A 17,184-nucleotide genomic window follows, 5' to 3' on the forward strand; every position below is an offset into this window, starting at 1 on the left:
AAATAACAAAGGAGACACGGAAAAACCTGGGGGATTCTGAGCTAATGAAAGGCATATGCGCAGCCTTAACTCAATCATCCCCTGAGGTTTAGATGGCCTGGCACACGGCTCGCCATGGGTGAATCAGTGGAGGGACTGCTAGTATATAGACATACTTCAATGTATCTTTTATGTCCTGCAGAAGACATCATTCCCTGTCCTATGATCCTTGACAGGTTACATCTGAAGGCAACTTTTGCTGTGGTACAGCAAGTCCTGGAAAATTAAGTAAATTTAAGTAACCTTTAAGGAACCGTTAAGAGTAAAGGAATGTGTTTCCAGGTTTCACGTGTTCCATGTGTTAGATGAAAGGATCATATATTTCCCTGTAGAAGGTAGATTATTTCTAATGTACCATTAGCTGTATTCTTATCAAAGGGGACAATTGGGACCATGCACTTCTACTGTCTATAAAGAGGTGTGACCTTGAAGAGCTGGACATCAAAGTTCCCCGCTGTCAGCAAGAATTGTGGTGTGAGATATATGGGTTCCCCCATCTGAGAGAAACATACACGCTTCCAGATTGAGGAAAATCATGCCAAACAGCATGTTACATGTTCATATGCTTACAACATGTGATCCTGCGTCTATAGAGCACATACAGCGTACACTAATTGCATAACAGCACACGTACGAGGAAGCAAAGTATATATATATATATTAATATATATATATATATATATATATATATAAATAAACACACACACATATACATATATATATATATATATATATAAATAAATAAACAAACACACACACACACACACACACACACACACATATATATTATATATTGTACAAGAATAATTGCGGCACGCTGAGTCTTTCAAATCACAAAATGTGTATTAAAAGCATCACGCCATCTCTAACGTTTCGGGGCTGTCACGCCCCTTTGTCAAGGTGAACAAGGTGTGACAGCCTCAAAACGTTGGAGATGGCGTGATGCTTTTAATACACATTTTGTGATTTGAAAGACTCCGAGTGCCGCAGTTATTCTTGTACACTATACTTTCTGTCACTCTGAGGGCACCGAAGCGGACTATAGCAAGTAAGAAGGAGTGCCGGTCCATGAATAGTTATATATATATATACACACACACACACACACACACACACACACACACACACACACACACACATTATGCATAACCTTTGATATGGAAGAGACGGAGACTGTACATTTATTTTTAAGTAGTACCATATTAAACAATACAGCATATCAACCAATGCATAGACTATGCTACAATGTCCTCATGTTTTAAAAAATATATATATTTTATTTATTTTCGGTGATCTTTGCAGTAGGATTTTAAAGCAGCATTTTCTTCCCTTACAAAATCTTGTGTTTTGGGTCAGTAACTTTATAATACAAAATAAAAATAAAAAAACCTCGGGTTTTTACTTTAAAACCAAAAAATTGCCACTTTAAATCCTGCAGCAAAAATGTTGAAAATCGCCACATTGTATTTCATGCCATTTCCCCCAAAGAATTCGGCGTCCCTGGAAATAAGGATTCTGCCCTTTAATATTTCCGGTAAAGATGCATATTCCTGAATTATAAAGGATCAGTGGATATATTTGCTCTAAGAAGGCCAAAAAGAAAATATCCTTAGGCTTGTACTCACCCCAAGTCCCCCACATGGCAGCATGACAAACATCCTCTGAGCTAGAATGCCTGTAAAACAATAGGAGATGGTTACTAATATTAAATAAACTGCCATTGTCTTTTTGTAGGTATCTATGTATGTATGTGTATTTGAGATTATGCAGACATGTATATGTAAAGGTGATGAGGTATAAAAGCCTTTAAACATTCAGTGATCATTAGTTATTACAATATACAGAGGCAGATTGGCACCTTCAGTTGTTACAGGACTACGGGGCAGATGTATTAAGCCTGGAGAAGGGATAAAGAAGTGAGAAGTGCAAGGTGATAACGCACCAGCCAATCCGCTCCTAACTGTCATTTTTCAAATCTGTAATGATTGGCTGGTGACTAATCACCTTGCGCCTATCACGGATTTATCACTTCTTCCAGGTTAATACATCTGCCCCTACATCTCTCATGTTAGTATTCAGCAGTCAGTACTCCGCAGACCTAAACCATCTGTTTGGTGTCACGGGCTACCTGAAGCTCTTCATTTCCTACAGAGTTTACAGGAAACTGGACAAATAAGATAGTGGCCTACAGGCATAGGGGGGCTGGTTAATATGGCTACTTATTACAGGTCTGTGCTAATAATGCGGAGACTGGTTGGGGTGCGGGGATAGGTTTATTTATTTCATGTGAACGCACTTTATTTAATGTCAGCACTGGTAGAAAGGGAGGCATAACCTTCCTATGAAGGTACTATTAATTTAATGTCAATGCTAGAAAAGTCATTTGTAGCTTCAGCAGAAGCAAGTAGTGACAGCTGCTAGAACAGGCAGGAGAGCTACTACCTGCCACCTCTCATGATTCTGGTGTAACAGTGCCGGTTTGGATGGATGCTGCTCATGAACGGTGGAAACAAGCATCTGGCAGTGGTGGGCACAGCACTGTCAGGGTGTTTAAAGCAAACAGATGGAAGCATGTGCCTAGCGTGATAGCCACACCCACTATGGTGACTTGGCCACACCTCCCAACACACTTACATGATTTTCCTCATCTTATTTGTAAATTATAAGTGTACTTAATTGACATTAATCCTTGCATTCAGATTTTAACTTTTTCAGCTACACCTTGATGGGTCACCTAGTACACTCCTAGTTGGACACCCCCTCTAAACTCTCGGGAGACACTTCTACAACCGTGAAGTAGCAGAATAACGTGACCGCACACATGGTGCAGAAGATGATCAAAATCCAATCTCTGACCACTTTAGAGTCACTGCTTTCATTAAAAAAAAAAATAATAATCTTTTTTTTGAACCTAAAATATTGCTTCCAGGTTTACCTAAAATATTGCTTGGTTTAGTCTCACTGCTTACAGTAAAACAGTAAGGGGACATTACTCGGAGTGAAACTCGTGTCTCCTCTGGAACACAACATGGAAACATACATAACAGGTTCCACTTGAAGCATAGGAGGAGCACAGTCACAAACATACTGTAAGAGGAGCACAGTCACAAACATACTGTAGGAGGAGCACAGTCACAAACATGTTGTAAGAGCAGTCACAAACATACTGTAAGAGCACAGTCACAAACATACTGTAAGAAGAGCACAGTCACAAACATACTGTAGGAGGAGCACAGTAAGAGCACAGTCACAAACATACTGTAGGAGGAGCACAGTCACAAACATACTGTAGGAGGAGTACAGTCACAAACATACTGTAAGAGCACAATCACAAACATACTGTAGGATGAGCACAGTCACAAACATGCTGTAAGAGCACCATCACAAACATACTGTAGGAGGAGTACAGTCACAAACATACTGTAAGAGCACAATCACAAACATACTGTAGGATGAGCACAGTCACAAACATGCTGTAAGAGCACCATCACAAACATACTGTAGGAGGAGCAGTCACAAACATACTGTAAGAGCACAGTCACAAACATACTGTAAGAAGAGCACAATCACAAACATACTGTAGGAGGAGCACAGTCACAAACATGCTGTAAGAAGAGCACAGTCACAAACATACTGTGAGAAGAGCACTGTGAGAAGAGCACAGTCACAAACATACTGTAGGAGGAGCACAGTCACAAACATACTGTAGGAGGAGCACAGTCACAAACATACTGTAGGAGGAGCACAGTCACAAACATACTGTAAGAAGAGCACAGTCACAAACATACCATAAGAAGAGCACAGTCACAAACATACTGTAGGAGGAGCACATTCACAAACATACTGTAGGAGGAGCACAGTCACAAACATACTGTAGAAGCACAATCACAAACATACTGTAGGAGGAGCAGTCACAAACATACTGTAAGAGCACAGTCACAAACATACTGTAAGAAGAGCACAATCACAAACATACTGTAGGAGGAGCACAGTCACAAACATGCTGTAAGAAGAGCACAATCACAAACATACTGTAGGAGGAGCACAGTCACAAACATGCTGTAAGAAGAGCACAGTCACAAACATACTGTAAGAGCAGTCACAAACATACTGTAGGAGGAGCACAGTCACAAACATACTGTAGGAGGAGCAAAGTCACAAACATACTGTAGGAGGAGCACAGTCACAAACATACCGTAAGAAGAGCACAGTCACAAACATACTGTAGGAGGAGCACAGTCACAAACATACTGTAGGAGGAGCAGTCACAAACATACTGTAAGAGCACAGTCACAAACATACTGTAAGAAGAGCACCATCACAAACATACTGTAGGAGGAGCACAGTCACAAACATGCTGTAAGAAGAGCACAGTCACAAACATACTGTAGGAGGAGCACAGTCACAAACATGCTGTAAGAAGAGCACATTCACAAACATACTGTAGGAGGAGCACAGTCACAAACATGCTGTAAGAAGAGCACAGTCACAAACATACTGTAAGAGCAGTCACAAACATACTGTAGGAGGAGCACAGTCACAAACATACTGTAGGAGGAGCAAAGTCACAAACATACTGTAGGAGGAGCACAGTCACAAACATACCGTAAGAAGAGCACAGTCACAAACATACTGTAGGAGGAGCACAGTCACAAACATACTGTAGGAGGAGCACAGTCACAAACATACTGTAGGAGCACAATCACAAACATACTGTAGGAGGAGCAGTCACAAACATACTGTAAGAGCACAGTCACAAACATACTGTAAGAAGAGCACAATCACAAACATACTGTAGGAGGAGCACAGTCACAAACATACTGTAAGAAGAGCACAGTCACAAACATACAGTAGGAGGAGCACAGTCACAAACATGCTGTAAGAAGAGTACAGTCACAAACATACTGTAGGAGGAGCACAGTCACAAACATACTGTGAGAAGAGCACTGTGAGAAGAGCACAGTCACAAACATACTGTGAGAAGAGCACAGTCACAAACATACTGTAGGAGGAGCACAGTCACAAACATACTGTGAGAAGAGCACTGTGAGAAGAGCACAGTCACAAACATACTGTGAGAAGAGCACAGTCACAAACATACTGTAGGAGGAGCACAGTCACAAACATACTGTGAGAAGAGCACTGTGAGAAGAGCACAGTCACAAACATACTGTGAGAAGAGCACAGTCACAAACATACTGTAGGAGGAGCACAGTCACAAACATACTGTAGGAGGAGCACAGTCACAAACATACTGTAGGAGGAGCACAGTCACAAACATACTGTAGGAGGAGCACAGTCACAAACTTACTGTAGGAGGAGCACAGTCACAAACATACTGTAGGAGGAGCACAGTCACAAACATACTGTAGGAGGAGCACAGTCACAAACATACTGTAGGAGGAGCACAGTCACAAACATACTGTAGGAGCACAATCACAAACATACTGTAGGAGGAGCAGTCACAAACATACTGTAAGAGCACAGTCACAAACATACTGTAAGAAGAGCACAATCACAAACATACTGTAGGAGGAGCACAGTCACAAACATACTGTAAGAAGAGCACAGTCACAAACATACAGTAGGAGGAGCACAGTCACAAACATGCTGTAAGAAGAGCACAGTCACAAACATACTGTAGGAGGAGCAGTCACAAACATACTGTGAGAAGAGCACTGTGAGAAGAGCACAGTCACAAACATACTGTGAGAAGAGCACAGTCACAAACATACTGTAGGAGGAGCACAGTCACAAACATACTGTGAGAAGAGCACTGTGAGAAGAGCACAGTCACAAACATACTGTGAGAAGAGCATAGTCACAAACATACTGTAGGAGGAGCACAGTCACAAACATACTGTGAGAAGAGCACTGTGAGAAGAGCACAGTCACAAACATACTGTAGGAGGAGCACAGTCACAAACATACTGTAGGAGGAGCACAGTCACAAACATACTGTAGGAGGAGCACAGTCACAAACATACTGTAGGAGGAGCACAGTCACAAACATACTGTAGGAGGAGTACAGTCGCAAGCTCCGAAATAGACGGAAGTAGAGCAGGCATACATCTGTATCTTACTCAGCAGAGTGAAATATCATTTCTTCACCAGTTCAAAAAAGTAAGTGAGCGTACATATCCACATGTACATAATACAGCAAAATATAATCTGTAATTAGGAAGTTCTCAGATGATAAAACAGTTTACAGTTTAGCTTCAGAAATATATTCTTTTAGGAAACTGTTTAAGTACAATGTTACAATGGGTAAATTATGTAATAAAAAGGTGTGTGTATGTGTGCATAGTGCATATTATATACATATGTATGTATATGTATGTATGTATGTACAGTATATATGATGCAGTTATATTGCCGGCAGTCGGGATCCTGGCAGTCAGGATACAGACGCCGGAATCCCGACTGATGACAATGTCGCCCGCCGGAATCCCGGCTCACAGGGGCTATTCCCACTAGTGGGTGTCCACAACACCCATAGAGTGGGAATAGAACCTGTGGTGAGTGCAACGAGTATGTAAGTGGCATGCTAGCACTCGTCCTGCTGCCGGCATACTGACGGCCATGATGCCGTTGTCTGTATACTAACAGCTGGCATCCCAACCGTCAGTAATACATACTGATCCCATGTATATACATACATACACATATTACACAGTGTATATAGCCATAAATTTAATTTTAAAAAACTGTATTGTCCTCTTTCCATTTTCATTGTTTTATGATGGTAAGTCGACTTCTTTCTATAACATCAATGCAAGCACATCATATTTATATAACACACCTATGCCTGTAATAAGATATAAAATATGCAGCTATATTCCGCACATTCCGATGCCTAGATGTGATGAAGATGGGGCAAGGCACACCTGACCCTTGCTGTCCACTGCCGTTTCCCCTGTGTTACACTCACTACTTCAATACCTAGAATGGTGGCAAATTAGCACATAGCTTATTGAATGCTGAAGAGCACTTGGTAACTTGCCTATACGAGAGCTCCTGCAGGTACTATGATAACGAACAGGTAAGGACAGTGCTGTATGTGTGAATGTCAATGTCAGTCTGTCCGGTACACTATCACAGTTCATATTAGTCTAAGTTTGTGCCATTCTGTGTGTATTTAGAAATAAGAATTCCTAACCCTGAAATAAAAATAAGAATTTACTTACCGATAATTCTATTTCTCGGAGTCCGTAGTGGATGCTGGGGTTCCTGAAAGGACCATGGGGAATAGCGGCTCCGCAGGAGACAGGGCACAAAAAAGTAAAGCTTTACTAGGTCAGGTGGTGTGCACTGGCTCCTCCCCCTATGACCCTCCTCCAGACTCCAGTTAGGTACTGTGCCCGGACGAGCATACACAATAAGGGAGGCATTTTGAATCCCGGGTAAGACTCATACCAGCCACACCAATCACACCGTACAACTTGTGATCTAAACCCAGTTAACAGTATGACAACAGAAAGGGCCTCTTAAAGATGGCTCCTTAACAATAACCCGAATTAGTTAACAATAACTATGTACAAGTATTGCAGATAATCCGCACTTGGGATGGGCGCCCAGCATCCACTACGGACTCCGAGAAATAGAATTATCGGTAAGTAAATTCTTATTTTCTCTATCGTCCTAAGTGGATGCTGGGGTTCCTGAAAGGACCATGGGGATTATACCAAAGCTCCCAAACGGGCGGGAGAGTGCGGATGACTCTGCAGCACCGAATGAGAGAACTCCAGGTCCTCCTTTGCCAGGGTATCAAATTTGTAAAATTTTACAAACGTGTTCTCCCCCGACCACGTAGCTGCTCGGCAGAGTTGTAATGCCGAGACCCCTCGGGCAGCCGCCCAAGATGAGCCCACCTTCCTTGTGGAGTGGGCTTTTACAGTTTTAGGCTGTGGCAGGCCTGCCACAGAATGTGCAAGTTGAATTGTGTTACAAATCCAACGAGCAATCGACTGCTTTGAAGCAGGTGCGCCCAACTTGTTGGGTGCATACAATATAAACAGCGAGTCAGATTTTCTGACTCCAGCCGTCCTTGCAATGTATATTTTTAAGGCTCTGACAACGTCCAACAACTTGGAGTCCTCCAAGTCGCTAGTGGCCGCAGGCACCACAATAGGTTGGTTCAGATGAAATGCTGATACCACTTTAGGGAGAAAATGCGGACGAGTCCGCAGTTCTGCCCTATCCGAATGGAAGATTAGATAAGGACTTTTATAAGATAAAGCCGCCAATTCAGATACTCTCCTGGCAGAGGCCAGGGCTAGTAACATAGTCACTTTCAATGTGAGATATTTCAAATCCACCTTTTTCAATGGTTCAAACCAATGGGATTTGAGGAAATCTAAAACTACATTTAGATCCCACGGTGCCACCGGAGGCACCACAGGAGGCTGTATATGCAGTACTCCCTTGACAAAAGTCTGGACCTCAGGGACAGAGGCCAATTCTTTTTGGAAGAATATTGACAGGGCCGAAATTTGAACCTTAATGGATCCCAATTTGAGACCCATAGATAATCCTGATTGCAGGAAATGTAGGAAACGACCCAGTTGGAATTCCTCCGTCGGAACCCTCCGATCCTCGCACCACGCTACATATTTTCGCCAAATGCGGTGATAATGTTTCACGGTGACTTCCTTCCGTGCCTTAATCAAGGTAGGAATGACTTCTTCTGGAATGCCTTTCCCTTTTAGGATCTGGCGTTCAACCGCCATGCCGTCAAACGCAGCCGCGGTAAGTCTTGAAAAAGACAGGGACCCTGCTGTAGCAGGTCCCTTCTCAGAGGTAGAGGCCACGGTTCGTCCGTGAGCATCTCTTGAAGTTCCGGATACCAAGTCCTTCTCGGCCAATCCGGAACCACTAGTATTGTTCTTACTCTTCTTTGCCGTATGATCTTCAATACCTTTGGTATGAGCGGCAGAGGAGGAAACACATACACTGACTGGTACACCCAAGGAGTTACCAGTGCGTCCACAGCTATTGCCTGTGGATCTCTTGACCTGGCGCAATATTTGTCCAGTTTCTTGTTGAGGCGAGACGCCATCATGTCTACAATTGGTCTTTCCCAACGGTCTATTAACATGTTGAAGACTTCTGGATGTAGACCCCACTCTCCCGGATGAAGATCGTGTCTGCTGAGGAAGTCTGCTTCCCAGTTGTCCACGCCCGGGATGAACACTGCTGACAGTGCTATCACGTGATTCTCCGCCCAGCGAAGAATCTTGGCAGCTTCTGCCATTGCACTCCTGCTTCTTGTGCCGCCCTGCCTGTTTACATGGGCGACCGCCGTGATGTTGTCCGACTGAATCAACACCGGCTTTCCTTGCAGGAGAAGTTCCGCCTGGCTTAGAGCATTGTAGATTGCTCTTAGTTCCAGAATGTTTATGTGAAGAGACTTTTCCAGACTCGTCCATACTCCCTGGAAGTTTCTTCCTTGTGTGACTGCTCCCCAGCCTCTCAGGCTGGCGTCCGTGGTCACCAGGATCCAATCCTGAATGCCGAATCTGCGGCCTTCTAATAGGTGAGCCTTCTGCAACCACCACAGAAGTGACACCCTTGTCTTTGGTGACAGGGTTATTCGCAGGTGCATCTGCAGATGCGACCCTGACCATTTGTCCAACAGATCCCTTTGGAATATTCTTGCATGGAATCTGCCGAATGGAATTGCTTCGTAAGAAGCCACCATTTTTCCCAGGACTCTTGTGCATTGATGTACTGACACTTTTCCTGGTTTTAGGAGGTTCCTGACCAGATCGGATAACTCCTTGGCTTTTTCCTCTGGAAGGAAAACCTTTTTCTGAACCGTGTCCAGAATCATTCCTAGGAACAGCAGACGAGTTGTCGGGATTAAATGGGATTTTGGAATATTCAGAATCCACCCGTGTTGTCTTAGCACCTCTTGAGATAGTGCTAAAGCTGTCTCCAGCTGTTCTCTGGACCTTGCCCTTATTAGGAGATCGTCCAAGTATGGGATAACTAATACGCCTTTTCTTCGAAGAAGAATCATCATCTCGGCCATTACCTTGGTAAAGACCCGAGGCGCCGTGGACAATCCGAACGGCAGCGTCTGAAACTGATAGTGACAGTTTTGAACAATGAACCTGAGGTACCCCTGGTGTGCGGGGTAAATCGGAACGTGTAGATACGCATCCTTGATGTCCAAGGATACCATAAAGTCCCCTTCTTCCAGGTTCGCTATCACTGCTCTGAGTGACTCCATCTTGAACTTGAACTTTTTTATGTAGAGGTTCAAGGACTTCAGATTTAGAATAGGCCTTACCGAGCCATCCGGCTTCGGTACCACAAATAGAGTGGAATAATACCCCTTTCCTTGTTGTAATAGGGGTACTTTGACTATCACCTGCTGAGCGTACAGCTTGTGAATGGCTTCCAACACCCTCTCCCTTTCGGAAGAGACGGTTGGTAAGGCAGACTTCAGGAAACGATGAGGAGGATCCGTCTCTAATTCCAACCTGTACCCCTGAGATATTATCTGCAGGATCCAGGGGTCTACCTGCGAGTGAGCCCACTGCGCGCTGTAATTTTTGAGACGGCCCCCCACTGTCCCCGAGTCCGCTTGAGAGGCCCCAGCGTCATGCTGAGGTTTTTGCAGGAGCCGGGGAGGGCTTCTGTTCCTGGGAAGGAGCTGCCTGTTGGTGTCTCTTCCCTCTTCCTCTGCCTCGTGGCAGGTACGACAAGCCCTTTGCTCTCTTATTTTTGTAGGAGCGAAAAGGCTGCGGTTGAAAGGTCGGTGCCTTTCTCTGTTGGGGAGTGACTTGAGGTAAAAAAGTGGATTTCCCGGCAGTAGCCGTGGCCACCAAGTCTGATAGACCAACTCCAAATAACTCCTCCCCTTTATACGGCAAAACCTCCATGTGACGTTTTGAATCCGCATCGCCTGTCCACTGTCGTGTCCATAAGGCTCTTCTGGCTGAAATGGACATAGCACTCACCCGAGATGCCAGTGTGCAAATATCCCTCTGTGCATCACGCATATAGATAAATGCATCCTTTATTTGTTCTAACGACAGTAAAACATTGTCCCTATCTAGGGTATCAATATTTTCAATCAGGGATTCTGACCAAACTACTCCAGCACTGCACATCCAGGCAGTTGCTATAGCTGGTCGTAGTATAACACCTGCATGTGTGTATATATTCTTTTGAATAACTTCCATCTTTCTATCTGATGGATCCTTAAGTGCGGCCGTCTCAGGAGAGGGTAACGCCACTTGTTTGGATAAGCGTGTGAGCGCCTTGTCCACCTTAGGGGGTGTTTCCCAGCGCGCCCTAACCTCTGGCGGGAAAGGGTATAATGCCAATAACTTTTTTGAAATTATCAACTTTTTATCAGGAGCAACCCACGCTTCATCACACACGTCATTTAATTCTTCTGATTCAGGAAAAACTGTTTGTAGTTTTTTCACACCATACATAATACCCTGTTTTACGGTATCTGTAGTATCAGCTAAATGTAACGTCTCCTTCATTGCCAAAATCATATAACGTGTGGCCCTACTGGAAAATACGTTTGAATTTCTACCGTCGTCACTGGAATCAGTGCCCGTGTCTGGGTCTGTGTCGACCGACTGAGGCAAAGGGCGTTTTACAGCCCCTGACGGTGTTTGAGGCGCCTGGACAGGCATTAATTGATTGTCCGGCCGCCTCATGTCCTCAACTGACTGTTTAAGGGAAGATAAACCATCACGTAATTCCACAAATAAAGGCATCCATTCTGGTGTCGACCCCCTGGGGGGTGACATCTGCATATTTGGCAATTGCTCCGCCTCCACACCAATATCGTCCTCATACATGTCGACACCACGTACCGACACACACCGCAAACTCACAGGGAATGCTCTAATGAAGACAGGACCCACTAGCCCTTTTGGGGAGACAGAGGGAGAGTCTGCCAGCACACACCACAAAGCGCTATATATACAAGGGATATCCTTATATTAAGTGCTCCCTTATAGCTGCTTTAATATATATATATATAGCCATTAATGTGCCCCCCCTCTCTGTTTTACCCTGTTTCTGTATTGCAGTGCAGGGGAGAGACCTGGGAGCCGTTCTGACCAGCGGAGCTGTGACAGAAAATGGCGCCGTGTGCTGAGGAGATAGGCCCCGCCCCTTTTTCGGCGGGTTCTTCTCCCGCTATTTTTCCAGTCAGGCAGGGGTTAAATATCTCCATATAGCCCCTATGGGCTATATGTGAGGTATTTTTAGCCTTGTATAAGGTTTATATTTGCCTCTCAGAGCGCCCCCCCCCAGCGCTCTGCACCCTCAGTGACTGCCCAGTGAAGTGTGCTGAGAGGAAAATGGCGCACAGCTGCAGTGCTGTGCGCTACCTTATGAAGACTGAGGAGTCTTCAGCCGCCGGTTTCCGGACCTCTTCACGCTTCAGCATCTGCAAGGGGGTCGGCGGCGCGGCTCCGGGACCGGACTCCACGGCTGGGCCTGTGTTCGATCCCTCTGGAGCTAATGGTGTCCAGTAGCCAAGCAGCAAATCCACTCTGCATGCAGGTGAGTTTACTACTTTCCCCCTAAGTCCCACGTTGCAGTGATCCTGTTGCCAGCAGGACTCACTGTAAAGAAAAAAACCTAAACTAAACTTTCTCTAAGCAGCTCTTTAGGAGAGCCACCTAGATTGCACCCTTCTCGTTCGGGCACAAAATCTAACTGGAGTCTGGAGGAGGGTCATAGGGGGAGGAGCCAGTGCACACCACCTGACCTAGTAAAGCTTTACTTTTTTGTGCCCTGTCTCCTGCGGAGCCGCTATTCCCCATGGTCCTTTCAGGAACCCCAGCATCCACTTAGGACGATAGAGAAAGGATATGCAAAGTCACCGGGCTGATCCTAATAATCATGAAAAGGGACTGTCACTCTTGGACAGATCCTGCTATTTTGGGAGACCACCCATTTACCCCTTCCATGACAGTCACCACTAATTCTCCCTGATCCATGCCATTTTCAGATTTCAGCCGTGTACTATCTACACCTGATGAGTCAGACAAGAGAACAGATAACAGCATAACAGTAGGTGTGGGATGATGTGCAGTGTACTTTATATAGCTGTATAACAGGAATGGGTAAACAATCTCTCCTACAAATCCAAACCAGACATAATCAGCCAAGCAATAACTTTCTACGTCACGGGAGATGCATGTCAGCAACAGTAGTAAAGGATGCCACCAGGCTATGTGGAGAATTGGAAACATTGTGACCGCTCCGTGACATTTCCCCTGAGGAAGTCTGAGTGACAGTGTGGTCTTGTGTCTGGATGAAACGCATTGTATATATAAGGCATTATTGGCTGCTATGTTCCAGAAATAATTGAAGTAAGTCTTTTCATTCTGTTTTTATTGGACATAAGAGTCCTACTGTTTTGATACATCTGTGCATTTAAATAGAATTGCACTGTGCTGTCTTTTATTTTTCTATTTTGAGCTAAACTAAATAAGTAATTACATAAGGGCAGTATATGAAGCTGATGAGGATTCAGATAAGAGATATATATATATATATATATATATATACACACACACATATACATATATATATATATATATATATATATATACATACACATATATATATATATTTATTTGTATTTATTTGTATTTCTGGTATTGGACCACCTTTTATCATTTATTGAAACTTGCAGTGTATCGTGGTAAATCTTTGATATGAATGAGCTAGGAGACACCCTTCTTTCTTATTATTTTTATATATAATACAGTATATAATTGAATAATGACCAGCACTCCACTATATCCAGCTGTTTCCTACCCTGATGCCCACCTGGGTACATAAATACCAAAATATATACTGTGTAAAGACTGCACTCACGGGATCTTCACCGAAAGAATAGCGCAACAGTGTGTATCTTGTTTGACGATTCAGTCCATGATGACTTATGTCAACAACAAAAGAATATTCTTTTGGTGAAGGTCCCGTGAGTGCCGTCTAATCCCAGTATTACTAACACACACACACACACACACACATACACACACACACACACACACACACACACTACTCTGCAGCATTTTTTTACACCTGCCTAAAACTTTTGCAAAAGTAAGAATACTTTCAAAAATAGGAATTTGATACCTACCGGTAATTCCTTTTCTCGTAGTCTGTAGGGGATACTGGGATGGATTAGTACCATGGGGTATAGATTGGGTCCATTGGAGCCTGGAACTTTTCAAGAAATGTTCAGTGTGTGCTGGCTCCTCCCATCTTTGCCCCTCCACCAGACTTAGTCTAGGAAAACTGTGCCCGAGGAGACTGACATACTTTCAGAGAAGGAAAACAGATAACAGCGGTGAGGTAACGAACCAACACACAACAGTAAGACAGGAAAGCCGCGCTAACCAAAATAATGGATAGCCACGCTAGCCAAACCAAGAATAGCAATGCTAACTCGAACAATAATAGAAACCGCAACAGCAGACCCAACCAAGAACTTACAACCAGGTAAGCAGGAAACACGAAGCACTGAGGCGGGCGCCCAGTATCCCCTACGGACTACGAGAAAAGGAATTACCGTTCGGTATCAAATTCCTATTTTCTCTAACGTCCTAAGGAATACTGGAATGGATTAGTACCATGAAGAAAGTCCAAAAGCTCCCAGAACAGGTGGCAGAGTGTCGAGACCCCTGCAAAACCGCCTGACCAAACTGAAGGTCATCACCGGCCAAGGCATCGAACTTATAGCACTTTACAAACGTGTTCGAACCAGACCAAGTAGCAGCTCAGCACAACTGGAAGGCCCCGACGCCACGGGCAGCCGCCCAGGAAGAACCCACCAAACTAGTGGAGTGGGCCTGAACAGAACTCGACAGCAGCAAAGCTGCCGAAGAGTAAGCCTGTTGGATAGTTAGATGGATCCAACAAGTAATGGACATCCAATCTTCATAGCGTCGTAGAGGACAAAGAGCGAGTCAGTCTTTCTGTGACGAGCAGTCCCCTTGACGTAAATCCTCAAAGCCCGAACCACGTCCAAGGACTTTGGAGCAACTGATGTCTCAGACATTACCGGAACCACTATCGGTTGATTAATGTGAAAAGCAGATATCACTTTCGGCAAAAAACTGTGGGCGAGTCCTGAGCCCCGCCCTATCATCGTGAAATATCAAATAAGGGCTCTTACAGGATAAGGCCCCCAATTCCGACACTCGTCGTGCAGAGGCTAAAGTCAATAACATGACAGTCTTCCAAGTAAGATATTTCAAGTCCACCCTGTGCAAAGGTTCAAATCAGTCCGATTGAAGAAAGGTCAGGACCACATTGAGATCCCACGGTGCCGTGAGATGGACAAAAGGTGGTTGCATGCGAAGAACACCCTTTAAGAATGACAGCACCTCCGGAAGAACAGCAAGTTGCCTGTGGAAGAATATGGAGGGGGCCGAAATCTGAACTTTGATGGAGCCCAACCGTAGGCCCATATCCACGCCTGCTTGCAGGAAGAGCAGAAAACGGCCAAGTTGAAAATCCATAGTAGAATATTTTCTACCCTCATGATGAAAATAGGATTTTAATACCTACCGGTAAATCCTTTTCTCTTAGTCCGTAGAGGATGCTGGGGACTCCAAAAGGACCATGAGGTATAGACGGGATCCGCAGGAGACATGGGCACTTTAAGACTTTAAATGGGTGTGAACTGGCTCCTCCCTCTATGCCCCTCCTCCAGACCTCAGTTATAGGAACTGTGCCCAGGGAGACGGACATTTCGAGGAAAAGGATTTTTGTTAAACGAAGCGTGAGATAGATACCAGCTCACACCACAGCACACCGTACAACATAGCTTTTAACTAAGTTAGCGGCATGAACCAAAATCAGCAGCAGGCTGATCTTAACCGAACACAACTTTTGTGTAACATAAACAATAACTATTAACAAGTACTGCAGATAGAGTCCGCACTGGGACGGGGGCCCAGCATCCTCTATGGACTAAGAGAAAAGGATTTACCGGTAGGTATTAAAATCCTATTTTCTCATACGTCCTAGAGGATGCTGGGGACTCCAAAAGGACCATGGGATTTATACCAAAGCTACAGACCGGGCGGGAGAGTGCGGACAACTCTGCAGCACCGTTTGAGCAAACATGAGGTCCTCATCAGCCAGGGTATCAAACTTGTAGAACTTAGAAAAGTGTTTGAACCCGACCAAGTAGCTGCTCGACAAAGCTGAACCGCCGAGACTCCACGGGCAGCCGCCCAAGATGAGCCCACCTTCCTGGTGGAATGGGCCTTCACCGACTTCGGTAATGGCAATCCAGCCGTAGAATGAGCATGCCGAATCGTATTACAGATCCAGCGTGCAATAGTCTGCTTAGAAGCAGGAGCCCCAAATTTGTTGGAAGCATACAGAATAAACAGAGGCTCCGTTTTTCCTAATACGAGCCGTTCTGGCTACATAAATTTGCAAAGCTCTGACTACATCGAGAGACTTTGAATCAGCCAAGGCTTCAGCAGCAACAGGCACCACAATAGGTTGGTTCATGTGAAACGAAGAAACAACCTTTGGCAGAAGTTGCTGACGAGTTCTCAATTCCGCTCTATCCACATGGAAGATCAAATAGGAGCTCTTTTGAGACAAAGCCGCTAATTCCGACACCCGCCTTGCGGACGCCAAGGCCAAAAGCATGACCACTTTCCAAGTGAGAAATTTCAACTCAACCTTCTGTAAAGGTTCAAACCAATGTGACTGAAGGAACTGCAACACCACGTTAAGGTCCCACGGTGCCACCGGGGGCACAAATGGAGGTTGGATGTGCAGCACACCTTTCACGAAAGTCTGAACTTCTGTAAGGGAGGCCAATTCTTTTTGAAAGAAGATTGATAAGGCCGAAATCTGCACATTAATGGAGCCTAACTTTAGGCCAGCACACCTGCTTGCAAAAAATGGAGAAAACGACCCAGCTGAAATTCTTCCATAGGAGCCTTCTTGGATTCATACCAAGACACATATTTTCCCAAAATACGGTGATAATGCTTCGCCGTTACTTCCTTTCTAGCTTTTAAGCAGAGTGGGAATGACTTCACCGGGAATACCCTTCCGAGCTGGATCTGGCATTCAACCGCCACGCCGTCAAACGCAACCGCGGTAAGTCTTGGAACACGT

At 44.6% G+C, this 17,184-nt stretch overlaps 1 protein-coding gene across 9 annotated transcripts in view; it reads right to left on the minus strand.

Moving 5' to 3' along the window:
- HDAC7 (histone deacetylase 7) overlaps nucleotides 1–17,184 on the minus strand; it is a 614,661-nt gene that overhangs the window by 51,960 nt on the left and 545,517 nt on the right. For all 9 annotated transcript variants that reach the window (XM_063952225.1, XM_063952227.1, XM_063952226.1 and 6 more), the window contains one exon: nucleotides 1,665–1,714. In XM_063952225.1, coding sequence (XP_063808295.1) covers nucleotides 1,665–1,714 — 50 coding nt within the window. The remainder of the gene's footprint in view (nucleotides 1–1,664; nucleotides 1,715–17,184) is intronic.

Source organism: Pseudophryne corroboree, chromosome 2, assembly GCF_028390025.1.
Source record: "Pseudophryne corroboree isolate aPseCor3 chromosome 2, aPseCor3.hap2, whole genome shotgun sequence".
Lineage (NCBI taxonomy): Eukaryota > Metazoa > Chordata > Amphibia > Anura > Myobatrachidae > Pseudophryne > Pseudophryne corroboree.